Source organism: Myodes glareolus, chromosome 19 (assembly GCF_982192425.1).
Source record: "Myodes glareolus chromosome 19, mMyoGla1.1, whole genome shotgun sequence".
Taxonomy (NCBI): Eukaryota; Metazoa; Chordata; class Mammalia; order Rodentia; family Cricetidae; genus Myodes; species Myodes glareolus.
In genome coordinates, this window is record NC_142044.1 from 58,598,287 (window position 1) to 58,620,923 (window position 22,637).

At 41.6% G+C, this 22,637-nt stretch overlaps 1 protein-coding gene across 3 annotated transcripts in view; it reads left to right on the plus strand.

The window, feature by feature from the left end:
* Positions 1-3,138, plus strand: part of Ano6 (anoctamin 6) — a 176,605-nt gene extending 173,467 nt beyond the window's left edge. For all 3 annotated transcript variants that reach the window (XM_048444763.3, XM_048444762.3, XM_048444764.3), the window contains one exon: positions 51-3,138. In XM_048444763.3, the coding sequence (XP_048300720.1) occupies positions 51-257 (207 nt within the window). In that variant the 3' untranslated portion in view covers positions 258-3,138. The remainder of the gene's footprint in view (positions 1-50) is intronic.
* Positions 3,139-22,637: the final 19,499 nt, after the last annotated feature.

A 22,637-nucleotide genomic window follows, 5' to 3' on the forward strand; every position in this document is an offset into this window, starting at 1 on the left:
TTGAGGAGCTCGGCGGCCCCCTCTAACGCTGTCTTCCCTCTCTTCCACAGCACATCATCTACTCCGTGAAGTTTTTCATTTCGTATGCAATTCCCGATGTGTCGAAAATCACGAAGAGCAAGATCAAGAGGGAGAAATACCTCACGCAAAAGCTGCTTCATGAGAGCCACCTCAAAGACCTGACCAAAAACATGGGACTTATAGCCGAGAAGATGGGAGAAGTGGTGGACAACAGTGTGCGACCCAAACTCGAATGACGGAGAGGTGGATGTTCTGAGAAGCACTTTAAGACTAGTCAGCTGTCGCCGTGTGAACCACTAAAGAGGATGTTGTTCAATCACTTAGGCAAACGGGAGTCTCGACGATGCCCATTTCTGCCGTATTGTTTTTCAGTTTCCGCTAGCAGTGTCGGAACTGGAAAATGGAAACCTTTGCTCAAGAAAGGCATAAAACTACCTACCTGGAAAGCCTGAATATGTTCCCCCCCTTTTTTTTTTTTTTTTTGATAAATTAGAATTTTAGTAACCAAAAAAAAAAGCCTCGAAGCATGCTTGAGTCCTTCCCGGGGACTTTGCTTTTCTGGTCTCAAGCACTTTCTTGTGTTTAATTTTTGCATTTTGCCAACGCTACCCCAGACCTATTCCATCCTGACAGTCCCATCACCAAAGACCAGGCATACCTCAGCCTTAATCACTTTTGTGTTATTAACAATAGCCAGCTCAGAATTGAGTCTGGATGCCATAGTAGGTGCCAGGTAGACTGATGAGTTCACAGTATTTCAGTGTCTTACTGCAGCCCTAAGGAAGGAGGCCTCATGCCGTAAGAAGCAGTTTCCGTCCTCACTTCTGCCTGCGTTTCCACCTCCAAGAAACACTTGTCTTAGATTGACATGAAGATAGAGGGTCTTGAATGAAGCCTGTCCCTGTCACTCCGCAGTGACACCTGCCTTCTAACGGCACTCCCAGCGTGCTCTGGGTCTGATCAACGTTGACTGCTCTAAGGGAATAAGATGAGAAAGTAGGAAAAAGTACTGATCTGGACGTTTAATTTACCTCTTGATTATGTAAGTTTCTTGGGGGAAAATGATAACCCGATGATTGTGACTGCATCGTTATCGACATAATGGGCTGAAAAATATAAGCCCGTCATCTTTGTGCAAACTGACTTAGCCAATACAGAAGGAAGGCACTACCAATCACCGCAGCCTTCTGCTCGGCTCACTGAACAGGCCCGTCCCCCGATGACAATGGGCGTGGTCAGCGCAACAGCCAACAACCTAATGACTAGTCCTGTCCTGTGGTCCTCGTGTGGCCAGCGTCACACACTGGGAGCCCTACTGACCTTTCTGCTCGCCACAGTGAACAGCTTCCTTGCCATCTGTTCATTTCCTAGGCCCGCTGACTCACAGGGTAGTCCCAGCTGTGCTGGAGACAAATCTACCCAGATGTGTGCCCTTTGACTTAAGAGGCCCTGATTTAATTTGAGCCCCCAGCCGCCTCTCAGGCCATCAGGCAGTTAAGGGAAGGGCTGTTTGGTCTGCTGGTGGCTTGCTGCTCAACCCTAGCCTCCTGGTGCCTTGCCCTCTCTGCTGCTCACCTGAGCGGTTTCTTGTGCTCTGTGGCCTATACCTCCTCAGCTTTCCTCCAGTAGACCTAGAGGAGACGTGGCTACACCTTGCACTCTTGGCAACGGATGACCGAGGTCAGTGCTGGGTGAAGAAGGGAGGGCCTGCCTCACACCGTTTGAGATAGGCCTCTGCCTACAGGAGTGGTGTGAAATGCCTGGGTGCCCCGGAGCCAATGAAAGGAAAGCGAATGGGTTTAGAGGCTGCCTTCTCTGGGTCCCAGTTTTAAATGCCCTTCCAGAACGGCTTAGAGTATCAACATAGTTAAACAAAGCAGTGTTCTGGGCTTTTGAGTAGCCCAGTGTGTCCGCGGGAACATTTCCCCCACCGCTACTGAGTCGAGGAGCTGCCATACAGTGTCTAACTGTGCTGAGACAGAAATGGCGGCTCCCCCCATACCAGGGGTGTCCTCACTCCACAGGTGACACCAGGTGCCACTCCCTGTCCCCACCCAGATGCCCTGGAGTTCCTCACTCCCTCTGTTATCTCTTCTCCAGAGCCTGCACTCATTTTAGCAGGATGGAAAGTTCTCGCACTTTACGCCATAGGAAAGGAAATCTTTGCATCTCTCTTTTCCTCCTCTCTGCCTTCACAAAGGAAACTTCAATGAAACGTGCATTTATTCATCTATATCCCTCAGCCAAGAGTGTAGAAAGTGCCACTGTGGGCAGAAGAAGAAAACATAAACAGCCAAAAAAGAAAGGAAGAAAGAAAGAAAGAAAGAAAGAAAGAAAGAAAGAAAGAAAGAAAGAAAGAAAGAAAGAAGAGAAAAAAAAAGAAAACCCTGCTGCATTTCCAAAGGGAGCAAGCATATTGTCTGACACAGTGTGTTGCTGAAAGGCTGAGTTATGGTGAGCTGCAGGGTTCCATGGCATCAGTATCATTCCTGTGAGGCCTGTGCCAAGATGGTTTTGGGGAGGAATGGGGGGCACCTGCAGTGGCAATCTACATTTGCCAGTAGCAGTGAGGTAGCCCCTGAACCCAGGAAAACCATGACAGTAGCCAGTGGGGCAAGGATCTGGCCCTCCACCTGTCTGGCGTTAACCACTAGAAAAGTTCTATCCTTCTCTATTGCCTTCGAATTTTATAATCAACTGAAGCAGTAGACCCGATACTCAGGGGATTTTTCTTTAAACGTTCCTCAGATCTTTTAGATATTCCATTAGAAATAGAAGGCTGTAATTTGTCTTGAAACCAAACAAGACCATCTGGTAAGACGTCTGTCTGGTTCTCCCTTTGTAGAGCCCATGAGTCGTGAGTTCCGTAGGACATTCTCCCGCCTTGGGGGCAGACAGTGACGTGTTGGTTACACACTTCTTGTGCGCTCCTTGCGTCCCCATTGTGTTTGGAAAAAGTGGAAGCGGTGCCCAGCTTAGCTAAAAAGGAACTGAAATTCATGATGCTTCTCATACAATGTAGCATCGGTGTGATGTTTGTAACTGATGTTTGTTAATTTCTATGCATTTAATATTTTTTAATTATGAGCAGTTTAATAAATTCAGTTTTACAAACAATTCTGTGGCCTAACTAGGCTTAATTGTCTTACTAATGTTTCTGAGATTTGCCAATAACTGGTTAAGTATCACCTAGATAAGGAAGTACTTCTGTATATCTAAAGTCACTTTCTATGGCCAGTGGTTACCTGGACTTTCTTAAAAGATTAGGGATGGGGTTTCAGTAACGGAAGCTGCTAGAGAAGAACTGAGCCTGTAAATTCGGGGGTGCTGAAGACTTACCGGCTCCCCAAGCCAGGTGTGCCAGAACCGCTGGTGGGATGACAGCCTTTTCCACTCTCCTGCTTACGGTTTCTTTTGCTGTCAAGAGACGCAGTGACTATAGTAACTCTTACAAAGGGAGACATTTAATTGAATTTACAGTTTCAGAGGCTTAGTCCATTATCTTCATGGCAGCGTGCAGTGCTGGGGAAGCTGAGAGCTCTTGATCCACACACAGCAGAAGCTACTGTGAGTCTCAATGGGTGTAGCCTGAGCATAGGAGACCCCAAAATCCTCCCCCACAGTGACACATTTCCTTTAACAAAGGCCCTACCTCCTCCAACAAAGCCATTCCCAACAGGAGCCATTTTCTTTCAAACCACCACATTCCACTCCCTGGCCCCCAAAAGCTTGTAGCAAAATGTAATGTAAAATAATGCAAAAATATATTCAGTCCAACTTCAAAGGTCCCTGTAATACCTGGCATCCATCTTTGGAAGCCCCCTCCCCCTGGAAGTTGCCTTGGTCTGGACTCCACCTCCGGGAAAAGCCCCCCAAGCGGTGAACCACTCCCAGAGGCTATTTAGGTTGACACCCAGAAAAGGAACATGCGTGGTCGTCCCCCCCCCCCATCTCTCTGTTGCCATGCTCCCAGCCACCCGGAAGCGCTGCAGTAAATGTGGGCATCTTTTATTCGGTCTAATTTGGTCTGATTGGAATTATTTGCTTCGGCAGAGAGGCTCGTCTTAAGAATATTCCTAACGGTCCCCATAGTCTATAACAATCTCAAACTTATTTAAAAGTCTAAAGTTCAAAGTCTTTTCTGAGATTCATGTAATCTCTTAACTGTAATCCCCTGAAAAATCAAAAAGCAGATCACATCCTTCCAACATACAATGGCCTAGGATATACATTACTGTTCCAAAGCGTAGGGAAGGGAATATAGTGAGAAAGTACTGGACCAAAACAAGACTGAAAACCAGCTGAGCAAACTCCAAACTCTGCCTCTCCACATCAAATGTTGAAGCACTCTTCAGATCTCCAACTCCTTTCAGCTTTGTTGACTGCAATACACTTCTTTCTCTTGGGTTGGTTCCATTCCCTGTTAGCAACTCTTTTTGGCAGGTATCCCACGGCTTTGGCCTCTTCAACGTCTTGGAGTCTCCAAGGCAATCCAGGATTTACCTTCACAGTTTCACACAATGGCCCCTCTAAGCCTCCATTCAGGGACACCCCTGCTTCATGCCTGGCCTCATCGGCTTTCTTTAGTCTCAGAGGAAGATTCCATAATGCCTTTCTTCTATTCTTGACACTAGGCCAGTACCATGTGACTGAAGCTGCCAAATTCTACTGCTTACTGGAGCTGAAACATGATTCCTTTGTTCAGGTTCATCATCACTAGCTTTCTGTTTTACATGGTTACTTTCGCTACCTAAGCTTGGCTGTCCTAAAACTTGTTCTATAGTGCAGGCTGACCTTAAACTCTGAGATCCACCAGCTTCTTCCTCCCAAGTGCTGGGATTAAAGGTGTGGGATTAAAAGCTCTGAGATTTTCTTTAATTCCTTTTCACAAATTGAAAGTTTAGCTGGGTTGGGTCTTGCCCATAGGTTACCAATCCATTTAGGTCATTTCTTAATCTACTTATCTCCTTGAGCACAGGGCTTTGCTCCATTCTACTTCCTGGTGCCCCTTTTCTCCTCAAATTGTGAATTTTGTAATTTTCCTTGCTCAGCTTCCTCCTTTTCATTATAAATCTTCATTAGAGTTAACATTAATAACCACATGACAAAGTCAATACTAGGTTGCCTTGAGATTTCCTTGGCCAATGAAATAAATCTAAAACTCTTCACACTTTAGCCTCAGTCAAACTTTTCAGACAAGGGCAAAAAGTAGCCACATTCTTCACCAGAATATCACAAGAATACTCTCTAGGTCACATACTAACAGTCTTCTCTGAAGTCTCTTGAGCCAGTCCCCGCCCCCCCCAGTTCAAATCACCTTCAACATCGCTGTCTTCCATATTCATACGAGGATGGCCCATTAAGCCACACTGAAAGCATTCAACTGCTTTTCTAATCCATAGTCTCAAAGTCCATATTCCTCCAAATAAAACCATAGCCCAGCATATCACAGTAATACCCAAGCCCCTAGTACCAACTTTTGTCTGAAGATTTCTATTGCTGTGAAGAGACACCATGACCTCAGGAACTCTTCCAAAGGAAAACATTTAATTGGGGATGGATTTCAGTTTCAGATGTTTAATCCATTATCTTCAAGGCAGTGTGCAGGCAGATGTGGTGCTGGAGGAGCAGCTCAAAGATCTACATATTGACCTCCAGGCAGCAGAAGCAACTATGAGTCACACTGGCTGTAGCTCGATCCCAGGAGACCCCAAAACCCACCCCCCACACACAATGAGACATTTCCTCCAATAAGGCCATATCGTCTCCAACAAAACCACTTCTAATGGGAGCCATTTTCTTTCAAGTCACCACAATCACCAACCCTCTTTAGGTTGTTTTGTCTTGATGGAAATGGGTCTCACAGTAGCTCAGGTCTGTTACATCCTCTCAAGTTCTGGAACTGTAAGTGAACCATCACACTTGGATCTTAACTGTGCTTCTGACAAATACTAGTAAGACAATTTATCGTTCAAGCATTGTGAGCCCAGCAAAGGGTTACTACAAGTTTACTCCTAAAATAAAACACCTTCTCAATGGGGAACTTCTCAGTAACTGACCATAAGATGCAAATTTTCTAATCATTTTTTTAGAGACATTTGCATGTTTGTTTCTGCTTGAAAAATGAAATGTTTTTAAAATAATCTTCAGAAGGCAAGACTTTTCTCTCCACAGAAAAATCAAAGTGACAGGTATTAGAAGCAGAAGAGGTGACTGAACACCGGACAGGAGCAGGAGACTCCAATCCTAAAAGATTGGGAGAGATAGGACATGGTATCACCCTGGCTTCAGAACCAGGGGTGAGGAGGGCTAAGTCAGGTTAACACAGAGAAAGAGAGAGTCACAAAACCTCATCAACAGACTGGATCAACAGGAAGAGAGAATATCTGACCGCCAAACCAAGCTATTGAAATAACCTGTTCAAACAAAGGGTAAAAAGGAGAGGAGAGGAGTGGCAGTGGGGGAGGGGGGGATGGAGAGAGAATGAAGGCATTCAAAGCATTTGGAAACAAACATGCATTTTCAGAATACCAAAGCCAAGACTTGTCTTGAAAGGAGACAGTATCCAAATTTGGACAGATTTAGGAATCAAACCCCTCTATATACCCCATATCCAGGATTCCACAGCCATTCTACCACACTGAGTGATAGAGCTGATAGTTTTCCCATGAGCCAGACTTGACTTGGTGGAGTGACTGTCACAGACCAACTGTTATGGTGTGAATATCAAATGTCCTCTACAGGGTCATTTAGTGCATGTTTGGTCACCAGCTAGTGGCACTCTTTGGAGAGATTGTGGAAATTTTAGGAGATAGGACATAACTGGAAAAAACACTAGGAGCATGCTTTTATGCCTGGCCCCCCAGACCCTTCCTTGCTTTTCCTCATTTCCTCACTCAGCCTTCTCCACCATCCACGTGCCCCCACCATCATGACGTATGCCTTACCGCAGTCCCAGAAATGACCATGGACTGTGCCTTCTGAAATCTAAGTAAGTCCCGTCTTGTTAATGTTAGATGTTCTTGTTCTGTCCTAGCCACAAGGAAGCTAGCACACCCACTGAGTGCTATCTAGTGGGGAATGGGTGTGACAATACAGAAAGGAGCTGAACTGGGGGTCCAGTCCAGGAGCCTGATGAGACCAGTGTGTGGCCAATCACATGTGGCTTCACTTAGGTGCCACTCCTCCCTACATCACTGAAATCACACAAAGGTCTCTGAGCCAGGGTTCTGGCTGTATCCTCACCTCCACAGATAGACAAGGTCCAGGTAGAACTATTCCTGATGTCATTGTCATCCTACTTACTCTTTTCAGCTCCTGTGAGCACCTCCACTGAGAGCAATTTTGCCTGGCTCCAGCTGTGGCCCACTTCTGCCTGATCTGCACCAGGTAGAAGACCTTGTCCATCACCCAGCCACCCACAGGCATTCTCAGCTGGGCAGGAAGCCCTGCGTCTAAGCACAAAAGCCCACAGCCGCAGTAGAATGCACACATTGTCCTGCGTCAGCACTTACGTGTCTCACCTCCATTGATCACTGGCACCTTGCCTGATTGTGTGATGCTTATGAAACCCATGAATGTTACAGAGCAGGCGCTGTGTCTCTTGATACTGCTTCTCATTAAGTGCCTGGTTCCACATCAGTATCAGAGGACAAACGTGAGGTCCTTGGATCTATTAGGGCAACAATACCACGCACATTCAAGTTGAAGAGCCTGGGAGCACATAGTGGTAACACCACCAGACTTCCAGAGTATCTATACTCATAAAGATCAACTCTTGATTTCTGTAATTTCCCTGTAATAGTTAGTCTTATGTGTTAATTTAATTAGATGGAGATATGCTTAGGAGGTTAGTACGGCGTACCTTGAGGTATGTCTGTGAGAGCATTTCCCCAGACTGTTAAGAGCATGAGGGCTCTGGCCTGACTGGTGGTTTAAAAAAAAATGGCCCCCATAGGGAGTGGCACTATTAAGAGGTGTGGCTTTGTTAGATGTGGCCTTCCTGGAGGAAGTGCGTCACTGTGGCGGTAGGCTTTAAGGTCTCCTGTGCTCAAGCTATGCCCAGTGTGGCACACAGTTCACTTCCTGTTGCCTGCAGATCAAGATGTAGAGCTCTCAGCTCATTCTCCAGCATCATACCTGCCTGTATGCCAGCATGTTTGCCACTATGTCAATAATGGACTAAACCTCTAAAACTAAGCTAGTACCAATTAAATGTTTTCCTTATAAAAGTTGCCATGGTCATGGCATCTCTTCACAGCAACAGAAACCCTAACTAAGACTCTCATCAAATGTTTAATCCATTCATGGATTCAGCATTTGCATAGAGTATAGGAAGAGGTAGGACTGTGGAAGGTGAGGTATACTTGGAGGAGTGAATCATGGGTGTTCTAGTTAGGTTTCTGTTGTAGTAATAAACCCATGACCAAAGGCAACTGGAACAAGTAAAGAGTTTGTTTGGTTTACACTTTCACATGAATCATCATTGCGGGAAGCCAAGGCCAAACCTGAAGTAAAGACCATGGAAGAACGCTGCCTACTGACTCGTTCACCAAACTTTCATATACAACCCAGGACTACCTGCCCAGAGGTGGCACTGCTCACAAGGACTGGGACCTCACACATCAACATTAATTGAGAAAATGCCCCACAGATTTGTCTACAGGTCAATATGATGTAAAGGACTCTCCTCCCTTGAGGTTTCCCCATCCCAGGTGACTGTAGCACAGGGATTATGTCTTTGCAGAATCTATCTCTGCCCTGGCCCCTTCCTGTTACTCCCGTTTCTTGGTTGTCATAGGTGAGCATCTCTGTCCCACCAGAGTGTGTTTCTCACACAGGCTTGGGAGCCATGGACTCTGCTGACTATGAACGAAAAGCCCTAAAGCTGTATCAACACAAGTCCTTTCTCCCCTCAGTGGCTTCACTCAGGTATTTTGTCAGAGGGAAAAAAAGATCTAGCACACCATCAGACTCCAATATGCTATAACAACCTGTGCCCCAACTCACTGACCACAACTCAGTTACCACATCTATGGTAGGAGGCTGTTAGTAAACTCAACATTGTATGACAGACTGATACACTTAGACATATCTTTTGAAGAAATTCACTTACTAAGATAGCCTTCCCAATAAGGGTAAGAGAGAGACTCATTTTACCATATGTATAAACCTCAAATTAAAACACACACACAAAAAAAAAACATGTAAAAAACAAATATGACACTTGGTAAGTCATGAGTCTCCAAAGACACTGAAGTGTCCGCTAAAGAATTCAAAAGAATGGTTGTTTTAAAAGGCCAATGAGATCAAACAAAATACAAATAGTTAAATTGAAAGACAAAGCTGTATATGAATACAAATATAGCAAGAAGTGGAGATTTTGATAAAGATGCAATAAAAGAATCTCAAAACCAGGTAATTCTGTATATCACAAAAATTAAAAGTATGGACAATGGAGTAGATAAATAAGGAAGAATCTCGAGGTTTAAAAACAAGCTTTTCAAAACGACACAGAAGTAAGGGGTGGTAGGAACGAGGATGAAGGGAACTCGCATGAGTTGCTGAACACCATTAAAAGGCTAGTCTTGCTTATCATCTGCATAAACAAATGGAAAGAAAGAAGGGCTTGGGGCACAGAAAACCTACTCAATGAACTGTAACTAGAGACCCATCTAGTCTTAGAATGGCACAGACTTCTAGGTACAGGAGGCCCATAGAACGCCAAATAGACACTACCAGAAAAGTTCCTCACCCTGACAGATAGTTGAACTGTCAAAAGTACAGCACAGAGAATTTGAAAAGCCAGGAAGGAAAAATGCCAAGTCACTTACAAGCAACCCCATTAAGGTAACAGCAGATTTCTTAAGGAGAAGTCCGATGGGTATAAAAGGGAATGGAATGATATATTTCAAGTCCTGAAAGAAAATAAATGCCAACTACCATTTAGAATCAGAAGAGAAATAAAGACCAAATTAACAACAACGACAACAACAACAAGAACAACAAAAAGCCAGACAGTGTTGGTCCTTAATCCCAGCACTTGGGAGGCAGAGACAGATGAATCTCTGTGAGTTTGAAGTCAGCCTGGTCTACAGAGTGAGCTCCCCCATCTCAAAAAACAGAACAAACAAACAAACAAAAAAGACCAAATTAGGTAAGCTACGTATGGGGTCACACAGATGTGACCCCAGCACATGAGAGACAGAGCCTGAGCATCTGTGAGTTTGAGGCCAGGCTGAGATACATAGTGAGAGCCTGTCAAAAAAGACAGATGAACAAAAATCCACACTATCGATCAAGTAGGTTTAACAGACATTTACAGAACAACCCAGCTGCTATAAAATGTATGTTCTTTCCATCCACACATGAACATGTTGCAATAGAAAACATTAAACTACAAACAACTCTTTATAATGATAGAAAATAAAATCATATCATCAAACCATATATCTTTTTTGATCACTGTGAAATTAAAAATCATGGAGAAAAATTGGAAATTATTTAAACAGAAACAGCAAGACACTTTGCAAGTGAACTGAATGTATATTGAAAACTTGCATGGGAAAATGGGATTGGAAACCCAGTACCATCATCTGTGGGATGCAAACGGGAGGGATTGCATTAATGCAGAAGAGAAGGATAACAGACTAGATGAAGAGGAGAATACTGTGGATCGAAGGGTTTGCACGGGGCAGAAGGCAAGGGACAATAAAAGTGCAGGGATTGGGGAGGACTCAATGGGATAAAGGGGGTATGAAGAATCCAATTGGAGAGCAGGATGCACCCCCCTGTGCAATAGCAGATGGACTGTCGGGGAGATAACCAACTACTCTCTGGATGGACTAAGGACCCACTCCAACAGGATTCAATAATGTAAGCCTGGCTGACAGCCATGCCTGAGGAAGTAGTAGGTCCACTCTGGAATGTATTTCTGGCAGTTAACTACACTGACAGTGCAAGCTGCCTTCTAACTACCTATGCTTACATCCACAGACAGCAGCAGCTTCCAGCCTCAGAGAGGCCTCTTCTTGCAATAACAATAGTAAATACAGAGATTCGTGATTGCCCAATATGCAGAAGATAAGCGAAGGATATGTGACCTAAACAGGTCACTTATACGACCCGCTCTAAAGCTCAAGAAACACCGTGGAAGGAGTAGGAGTATGTAGGAGCTAGAAGATAGGATAAAGGGCTACAGAATGATGCAGCTATTAGAATCATTAGCCCATATCAACTCTAGCTACCCTCACAAGAGCCTATCAATCAGTCGAGGAAAGGGGATCATCAGCTCGTGGGGTCCTACCCTTAACCACTAAGCTGTTGGCTGTCAGTAGATTCTGGGACAGGAATCACTGTCTTTAGTTATGTGCCCTTTGCCGAATCCCTCAGACTCCGACAGTCGCACACAGGGCCCTGGGCAACTCTGCTGAGTCACAAAACAAAACAAGTGGATATGAGTGCATGAGAGAAATCTGTGGGGTATAGGAGGGTGGTCAGAGGGGCTCAGGAGATAGGAGGTTAAGTGTGGTCAGTATACAAAGTGTATGTGTGTGGAATCATAAAAATGAGAATTAAAATTAATAAAAAACACTAGCAGAGAAATGTATAGCAAGAGTACCCAATCAAAATAAAAGTATGATTTCAAATAAGCACCTTAATGACCCATCTCAAGTTCTTAGAGAATTAAGAATAAACCATACCCCAAAGCAGAATGGAAAAAAAATTTAAGAGATCAGAGCAGAAATAAATAAACAGTCAAAAAGAACAATACAGAGAATCCGTGAAAGAGTTCAGTAGTTGGAAAGAACAAAACTGGCAGTTAACGGAGATGGGGTGTGGAGGAGAGGCTCCAATTTCATTAGAATTACAGAAGACGGTACACAAAAATTCAAGGGATTTTTAGGGATTCAGTTTTTTTGTTTTGGTTTGTTTTGTTTTTGGTTGTTGTTTGAAAATATATGCTAACAAAGCAGAAAAACTAGAAGTGGGCAGATTTTTAGATACAACACTAAGCAAAATTTAGCAAAGATGACATTAAAAACCTGAATAAACCATTGACAACTGACCTAGTAAGAAAATGACCAATACTGAAATTTAATCAGCAATACAAACCTCCCCAACACAGAAAAGCCTAAGACTGATTCTCTTCACTGCTGAGTTTTTGCCAAACTTCTGAATCTGTGTTTCTCTAAGTATTCCGTAGGATTCTAAAAGCAGAAATATATCCACAACAATTAAATGAGGCCAGCATTATCCTCCTGCTGAGACTAAATAAGATTCCAGAAAAAGTAGGGAGAAAGGAGGGAAGGAAAAATGGGAAGGAAAACTACAAGTTAATATCCCTGCTGAACATAGATATGGAAGTCCATAGCAAAATACTCTCAAATCAACAGCCGATCAAAAGAATCATACACTGTGATCAAACTGGTTTCATGCCAGAAATACAAGGATAGCTTAGCACATGCAAATCAGTAAATACGCATACATCAACAAAATGAGTGATTCTTAAAAATCACATAATTACATCAGTAGAAGCTGAAAATGGATTTGACAAAATTCAACATCCTTTCGCAATGAAAGCTTTGAACAAATTAGGGCTAGGAGAATCATCACCATCAAATAATAGCTATGCATAACAAATCCGTAGCCAACATCACACTGAATGTGGAAAACAAAAATATTTCCTCTAAAATCAAGGACAAAACACAGGTTACCAATCTCGTTACTTTTATTAAATACATTTTGGAACCCTAGAAATTATGCAAGGGACAGAAAGAAAGGCATACAAATATGTTTGTGGATGATGCAGTTCTCCGTGGAGAAAAAAAAAAGCCATTAGAACTAATAAACCAATTCTGGAAACTAGCAGTGTATGAAACAACATACAAAAAAAACCAGTAGTCTTTTGTTCGCCAAAATGAATTTGATAAGAAACAGTTGAGAAAAACAGAAACTGCAAGAACACTGTCCCTTCCACACGCTGGTGCTCTGGGAGCAGAAGCGGCCGTGTGGACCGCAGACATCAGAGGGAACCTACAGTCTCCCTTCCCCACACCAGAACCCCATGAGCACTAGCTGCAGAGAGGGACGTCCACTCTCTCCTCCACACAGTAGCACATAGAACCTTCTAGAACTAGAACAGTGTTTCTCAACCTGTGGGTCCTGACCATTGAAAAGCACATACTTCCATTGGTCTTAAGAACTGAGACACTGGGGCTGGAGAGGTGGCTCAGTGGTTAAGAGCATTGCTTGTTCTTCCAAAGGTCCTGAGTTCAATTCCCAGCAACCACATGGTGGCTCACAATCATCTGTAATGAGGTCTGGTGCCCTCTTCTGGCCTGCAGACATATACACAGACAGAATATTGTATACATAATAAATAAATATTAAAAAAAAAGAACTGAGACACTGCTCAGCAGCAAAATGTAGTTAAGTAGCAAGGGGGTCACCACAACATGAGGGACCATATTAAAGGGTCTCAGTAAGAGTGAGGAGAATGAGACGAAATCCCAGAAAACTCAAAATAATGATTTTAAGTACGGACAAAGACACAAACATCTGAACAGAATAAGAAAGGTGATAGATACAGAGTATGAAAAAGGAAGTCAGCCATGAGGTAGAAACACCAGAGAGAAAACAACCTGCAATGCTGTGAACAGAAAACATAGTAAGTATAAGAAGAGAGTCTGTGTAAAGTCTCTATGACTGACAGACTCAAGTAGACAGGACGACTGAACTTGAAGATAACGTGGAGGAAACAACACTCCAATGAAAAAAAACACAAAATTAAAAGAAGGTACTACTGAGAATTTAATGATATATGTGATGCTGTTTTTTTTTTTAAAAAAAAAATCTATGGATACCGGGCATAAAGGAAGAAGAATCTCATTTTAAAGATGTGAAAACATTTTCAAAATAATCATAACTGAAAACTCCACAGTTAGGAAAAGAGGTGCCAATCATATGCAGGAGGCATTTGGGACATCAAATAGATAAGACCAGGAAAGAATCCCCACTCCTCATCACAGAATTAAAATATTAAATCTACAGAAAAGGAAAGGATGGTAAAGATAAAGGGAGAGCAAGCCACCAAGTCACCTGTAAAGGCAGGCTCATCTGAATAAGAGCAGGTTTGTCAACTGAAACTATAAAAACCACGATGGCCTGGAAAGATGTATTTCTGCTTCTGAAAGATAACAACTGCCAACTAAGACCACTATACCTAGCAAAATTATCTATAATGACTGAGGAAACAAAATCTTTCTATAAAAAATTAGCTGGGCAGTGGTGGTGCACGCCTTTAATCCCAGCACTTGAGATGCAGAGGCAGGTGGACCTCTGTGAGTTCAAAGTCTACAGAGCAAGTTCCAGGACAGTCAAGGCTACACAGAGAAACTCTGCCTCAAAAAAAACCAAAAAACAAATAATAATAATAATAATAATAAATTTAAAATTTTAAAAAATAAGTAAAAATTAATTAAAGGACTTCAGGAACTCTACAGACATATTTGAAGGGATCATCTAGATTCAGAAAAACAGATTCATCCATGAGGCCACAGGAAACAATAAACTATAATAGGGGAAAAAAATCAAACACTACAAAATCAACAAAATGACAGGAATCAATGCACACCTTTCAGTAATAACTGTGAGTTAATGGTCTTAATTCACTGATCAACAGGCACAAATGGACTTGCAAGATTGCTCAGTGGGTAAATATTAACAACTTGAGTTCAACCCATGTAACCTACATGATAAAAGAAGAGAATTGACACCTTCATGTTACCCTCTGATGGGCACACATGTACCATGATGCATAAGCCTTTCCATGCTTCTAATAAATAAAAAAATATTTAAGTGATAAATTTGTCAGCTAATTAAAAATAATCATTTTCAAAAGGAGTTGGATGTATGGACAAAAATAATAGTAATTTTCTTAAAGACACACACTAGTAGATTGAATCAAAATGCAGGAATAATTTGTTGCTTCTAACAAATGTACCTCACCACAAATGTAGACAATACCCTAGGATAAAAGGATGGACAAGGGTATTCTAAGCAAATGGATTCATGAGCACAGAAAGGTGTCACTGCTGTCATATCTGGCATAATAAACATTAAATATCATAATAGTGAGAAGAGACAAAGAAAGTCAATACTGATTAAGGAAATAGTTCATCGAGAGGATATTATGACTCTATAAACATCTATGCCAGGAATACAGGTGCATCAAATTTATTTTTCCCCTTTCTTTTATTATTACTTAAAAAAATACTAATCCAAATTCTCACTCCCTCCCCTCTTTCCAGTCCACTCCCTCTCCTTTCAAAGACTCTCCCCTAAGAGAGTGCCATGCACCCTGCCCTGTGGAAAGTCCAAGGCCCTGCCTACTACAACTAGGTTGAGCAAAGTTTACATCTAAAGAGAATAGGATCCCATGGAGCTGGCCCCTCAGTCTGCCCCAGCTGTCAACCCCCTTCAGAGGGGCTTGCACCAAATTTCATAAAACAAATACTATTAGGTGTAAAGTCACAAGGCAACTAAAACGATAATAGTGGGCAAGTTCAATACCCTTCACACAAGAATTGATTGGACATCCTGACACAAACAAACCCCTGAATTAAGTGACATCATAGATCAAATACATCTAACAGAAGTCTACAGAATATTCCATTCAAACACTACAAAATACACATTCTTCTAAGCAGTCCATAGAATTTTCTCTGAAATAGGCTGTGCCTTAGGACACAAAGCCAGCCTTAAATAAATGAAAGTCAAAATGATTCCTTGCATTCTGTTGCTCACAATAGAGCAAGACTACGAATCAATAGCAAGAGAAGCTCCAGAGCACACTGGACTCATGAAGGTCAAATAACACACTACTCAGTCATGTCCTTTAAAAAAGCAAGGAGAGAATCAAAACAGTTCTACAATCAAAGGAGGGTGGCAATACGACATGCTTAAGCCTGTGAGATGCAATGGAAGCGATACTAAGAGGGCAGGCAGGTCATGGCTTTAATGTCTACATTCAGCAATCAGAGCTATCTCAGACAAATAACATAATTATTCACCTTGAATATCTGAGAAGAAGAACAACGGGCCAAATCCCAAATCTGTGGACAGAAACTCTCGCCATCAAGGCGGGAGTGGGTGGGATGGAAAGAAATAACTAATACAGAGAGTTGCTTCTTTAAAAAGATAAGCATGATAGACGAACTTCTAGGCAAACTTACCAAGAGGGGGAGGACATGGATTAATAAAATTAGATATGAAAAGGAATGCAAATACATATTCCACAAAATCTGAAAAGCTAAAGAAATAAATGATTTTCTAGAAACCTATGACCTACCACAATTAAGCCAAGATGTGACAAACAACTTAAGCAGGTGTGTGCCAAGAAGTAAGATCAAAGCACTAACTTTAAAGAGTTCAAATCCACATGGCTTCACTGTGAATTTTACCAAGCCTTAGATAACAACTCACACCAGTGTCTCACTATTATCCAAAATAGAAAAGGAAAGAAAAGTATCAGCTCTTTTTACAACGTTCCTATCACCCCGGTGCCCAAACTAGACAGAGATGCAACTAAAAAGGAAGGAAACTACAAACCAGACACCCTGAAGAAAGCAGATACAAATTTTGAACAAGATCATTGCCAAAAGATTTTTTTAAACACACTAAAAAGAACATTCACCACAGTCAAGCTGATTTTATTTTAGAGATGCAGAGATGGGTTGATGTACAGAAATCAGTAAATGTTATAGGTTAAAAAGTGTCTCAAGGACAGACAGAAATCACAGTCATTTCAACCGATGCAGAAAAAGCTTTTGACAAAAAAAAAAAGGTCAAAACAAGTCCCCTCTTGTTAAAACTTAAGAAGAAACTTAGACTAGAAGGAACATAGCTCAACATAATAAAGACTATATATGAGAATCTATATCTAACATTGTATCATAGGGGAAAACCTCAAATCATTCCCTAAAATCAAAAAGGAGACAAGATGGTCTCTTTATCCATTCTTATTGCCTTCAACACCGGAAGTCAAAGCCACAGCAGGGAGATAAGAGAAGTGAACCAAAGTACAATTAGACAAGGAAGAAGGCAAAGAATTCTTATTTGCAGACGATGCAATTCTATGTATATAAGATACCCTAGAGACTCCACCAGAAAATCCTCAACTGATACATCCTTTTAGCAAAACAGGAAGACATAAAACTGCAGCTTCCTATGGACCGACGACAAGTGTGCTGAGAAATCAGGGAAGAAATTCCACTCATAACCTCAACAGAACAAACAAATCCCCAAGCCAAACAAAACCCACAGTCCCAACCCTGCAATAGCCATGACCAAAGACATAAAAGACCCTTAACAAGGAAAACACTAGAGAAAACACTGAGGGCAGCACAGGGATGGAAAAAATGGAAAGGTCTCCTGTGTTTGTAGACTGGAAGAACTGATATTGTAAAAATGGCTATCCTAGCAGGGCGGTGGTGGCGCAGGCCTTTAATCCCAGCACTCGGGAGATAGAGGCAGGCACATCTCTGTGAGTTCAAGGCCAGCCTGGTCGACCAGAGCTAATTCCAGGACAGGCTCCAAAGCTACAGAGAAACCCTGTCTTGAAAAACAAAACAAAACAACAACAACAAAAAATGGCTATGCTACAAAAAACAATCTACAGATTTAGTGCAATTCCAACCAAGTGTCCAGTGATAGCCTTTACTGAAATAGGTTTTAGAAATTCCTAAAATTCATATGGGAATACAAAAGACCCCAGAGAGCACAAAGAATACTGTTGGCAATATCACTTTGTCGCTTTACCTAATTCCAAGTTATACTACAGAGTCATAGGAAAACAGTATGGAACCGGCACAGAAATCAGTGAAATCGAATATAAAACCCTCATACACTGCCTTGCAACTACACAGACCTGATTTTCTTTTTTTAAAAAAAAAATTAAAAACACATTGGAGAAAAGGCAGCAACTTCAACGAGCAATTTTGGGGAAACTGGATATCTATATGTAGAATCAACACAAGACCTGAAACTCTTAAACCACCAGGACAGAGAATACACGTCAAGACAGCGGAACAAGAAAGGACTTTACGCATATGACTCCAATTGTTCCGGAAATAAAGCCAATTCCTGATAAACAGGACTGCAGGAGATGGCAAAGGCCTCCGTACAACAAGGGAATCGAGTGAAGAGGCAGTCTGCAGAACTGGAGACAGTCTTTGCTGGCTACAAATCTGACAGATGGTTAATATCTAGATCATACAGAGACTAGCGAAGGGTCAAGAAAATAAACACCACCCGATTTAAAAATTGGATCTAAACATAGAGTTATTTGCCAAAAGAAGGTTAATAAATGTTTTTAAGTGTCTGACACCCTTAACCATCAGGAAATGTAAATTAAAACAACTTTGAGATTTTTACCTCACCCAAGTCAGAACACCTATTACCAAAAAAACAGAAACAGCAACAACAAAACAAAACCAAACAAAGCAGTGAGTGCTGGCAAGGATGCAGAGAAACAGGAATCTTATCCACTGTTGTTGGGAGGGTAAATTAGTTCACCCACCATAGGATCAGTATGAAGGCTTCTCAAAAGCCCAAAAGTAGAACTACCATAGGGCTCACATGTACCACTTCTGGGCATGTATCCCATGGACTCCATAGCCCAGAACAGCCACATCCGTTGTTGCCCTATGCACAATAGCTAGGACGTGCAGTCAACCTAGATGTCTATGAGCTACTTAGTTAGGTAGAAGATGGGATACATGTGCAGAATGGATTTAGTGAGCAACAGCATGGGATCCCGGGACATTGTAAAACTGTTTCAAAATGCAATTTTTGAAAGAATTGAACAGAGGTAACCAGCCTGAATAGATAACGTTGTTCCCAGAGGACACAGATTACTAAGTGAAAAATATGAATGTCAGGCATGGGATCTCTTTCCCTTTCTCTCTCTCTCTCTCTCTCTCTCTCTCTCTCTCTCTCTCTCTCTCTCTCTCTCTCTGAGTTTCTGGCCAGGTAGTTGCTAAAGCTCCCCCCTCTCCCCCCCCTTTCCAAACAACACAAGCAATTGCTATTGCTTTCAGTTGCCTGTAATAACTAGACTGTAAGAGTCTATTGATGAAGGCACTGTACATTTTGGTTGTAGAACATACAGAAATCAAGCTGAAACTGACCAGGAAATGTCCTGCCTGTTGGCTAGTTTTCATAGTGCTGGAAGGGGAAATGCAGGCTGCTTGGTTGCGGGGTGACATCTATGGTCTTATTCAGTACTGGCTTTTGCATGCTATAATACTGACCTACCAGGCAATAATATAGTGCAATATAGTGGTTTGAGGAGGGTGGGTAACAAACTGTTTTCTGGTTGGACTCGAAGTCTGATCCACAGAAAGAAATGCATGACTTCTTCTGTATATGTAGTCAAAAGCCCATATCTTGAGAGTTCATAAGCCACAAGGGTGATAATAACCTACTACTTTTGCTTTGATATCTTAGTTAATGTTCTATTGCTATGAAGGGACACCATGACCATGGCAACTATTATAAAGGGAAACATTTAATTTGGGCTTGCTTACAGTTACCAGAGATTTAGTCTATTATCCTCATGGTGGGGAGCGTAGAGGCATGTAGGGAGACATGAGAGCTGAGAGTTTTACATCCAGATACAAAGGCAGCAGGAAGTGAGAGACACAGTAGGCCTGGTTGAGCATTTGAAACCCTGAAGTCCAACCCCAATGACATACTGCCTCTTGCAAAGCCATGCATCCTAATCCTTTTGAATAGTGCCACTCCCTATGAGCCCATGGGGACCATTTTTATTCAAACCATCACATTTGTCAAACGATCATGTTGTCAAACTGGCTTCTAAATATTTATGTTTATACCCATAGCTTTCATTAGCAGTGGACAATGGTTAGTGCAGAGTATAATGGATCAAAATGCTGAGAGTCAGTTGAGTGTTCAACCCTTAATAGGACATCGATATCAAAACTGCCTTTCCATGAGGCTCAGGTTGTATCATGGAAGAGGAGGCAGGAAGAATTTAAGAGTTGGAAGGTGGGGAGCAGTACTGTAAGAAGCTGTCTTTTCAACATGAATGGCCATTGCACTCACGAACTCCCAAGAAGTGTGCTTGCTTATACAAGACCTACAGTCAAAAATGTCAACAAGGGTAGGAGGGGAGCTCATGAGACTCCATCCTAGTGAAGAGCTATTGGCAGCTGATGGGTGCTAGGAAAGAAAGAGCCATTTTTCTTCGGGATGTAGGTGCTGGCAGGCTGCCCTTGCTCCAGTAGATGGCCCCGCACCCATAGGCATGCAGGCAGTACCAATTAGACAAAGTGGGTATTTTAAAGAAAAAAAGAAGTCCTGAAGTTGGGAAAGGACGTGGAGGGCAGGATCCAGGAGAAACTGGGGAAGTAGTCGGGGTTGCATACACTGCACACATGTGTGAAATTCTCAATGAATAAAAAAATATTAAGAAAATTCATGACCACTAAGCAAGCCTTACTAAAGATACTTGAGACTAAAGGGAGAGATAAGCTCATCCACAAGGATACAGGAAAGAATAAACCATGGCATAGCACTAACAAACCAAATGAGAAATAGGGAAAATACCCACACTAGAAACATCAGTGCGATGATAAGAATTAATATATACCTCTCCAACAATAACATGAGAATTAATGGTCTCAATTCTTTAATTAATTAAAAGACACAAACTTTCAGACTGAGTTTCTTTTTTTAAATCCTGTTTGTTTCTTTAAAGAAATGCACCTCATTATCAAAGGCAGATGTTTTCCTGGGTGAAGGATGGAAAAAGGTAGTTTAGGAAATAGAACTAGGAAAGAACTAGTTATTGGTAGTCTCATACCTGACACAATCCCCTTCAGAGTAAAATCAGTCAGAAAGGAAAACAAAGAAGAAAAGCTTACTTCATACTGATTAAGGGAGCACTTCACAAAGGATATTACAATTTTAAACATATACACACACCAAACACAGGTGTGTTAAGGTTCATAAAAAATAATAATACTTAAAGACACAGATTACCTCCAATACAGTAATAACGGGTAAATTCAATTCCTCACCCCCACAAATAGGTCATCTCAATAAAACAACAAAGAAACATTAAAATTAAATGAGAACAAATGGACCTAACGACACCTACAGAACATTGCAAGCAAACACTGCAGAATAAATAATCTTCCCAGTAGCCTATGGAATGTCTCTAAAACAGATCATATTATAGGACATAAAGCGAGTGTATGAAAATATCACTATTTCTTGTACTTTATCTAGCCATATGGAATAAAACTAGAAACCAACAGCAAAAGAAGATACAGAATATAGGCAAAACCATAGAAATTAAAGAACACAATATTGGGTGATTGAGTCTTGAAGGAAGTGAGAAAAAAATGACCAGAATCAAATTAAAATGCAAAGACAATATACCAAAAGTTATGTATAGGATACAATAAAAACTGTAATAAGAGGAAGCATATAGCTACAAGTGCCTACCTTGAAAAAGTTCAGAGTTCTAAAATAAATAACTTAATGTTGTACCTTGGGGCCTCGGAAAAGCAAGAATGAGTCATCCCCGAACAGTATACCAAAAGAAATTAGTTCGGGAAGAGCAGAAATCAGTGAAATAGAAATAAAAAAAAATAGAATCTATAAAACAATGCATAATTTTAAATGGTAAGCAAGATCAACAAATTCTTATCTAAATTAAACAAATAAAAAAGAAATGAAGCCTAATCTAATAAATGTAAAGATGAAATTGAAGACTTACATATACAATGTATACATAATGTCCATGTGTATACAATACCAGTGTACAATGAATATACATAATGAAAAGTAAAACACACACACACAGGCCTCAGCTACCAAATGATCCAGTGAGCCAGTTTGTCTACTTAACCACATTGAAGAGATCCATGCCCACTCCAGTATTCTTTACATTAGCCAAGACATGGAACCCATTAGGTGTCCATAACAGAAGAGAGAATAAGCAAACCATGTCAGACATGCACAATGAAGTGTGACTTGGGCATGAAGAAAAATGAAATTCTGTAAAATGGATGAAATCGGAAAACATTAAGCAAAAATAAGATAGACCCAGAAAAGTGCAGAGGAGGTGGCTCAGTGGTTAAGAGCACTTGCCAATCTTGCAGAGGACCTGTGTTTAAATCCTGGCACTTACATGATGGTTAATAACTACCTGTCACTCCCGCTGTGCACACACACAAATATAATTCTTTAAAAAATACAGAGAAAGGTTTGTTCTTACAATTAAAACTGGGGAGAGGAAGTCTGCCTAAAAGTAGGCTGGCTATGACTAGGGGCTAGGAGGGAAGTACACTGGACGTGTGTATGAAATACCACACTAAACTCCAATATGTGTAAATAATACATACTCTCTCTTTCTCCGGTTGAGAAACTGTAACCACAGACTCACAAATGCCTTCCTATCTAGAAGAATTTTCCCTACAATATAGGGGATTTCCCCTTCTTCCCCAAATTATGCAGACTAGAGGCTGAGCAGACAGGGGCAGTGGCCAGATCGGAAAGCAGAAGAGCTCTGACTTGCACCCTGC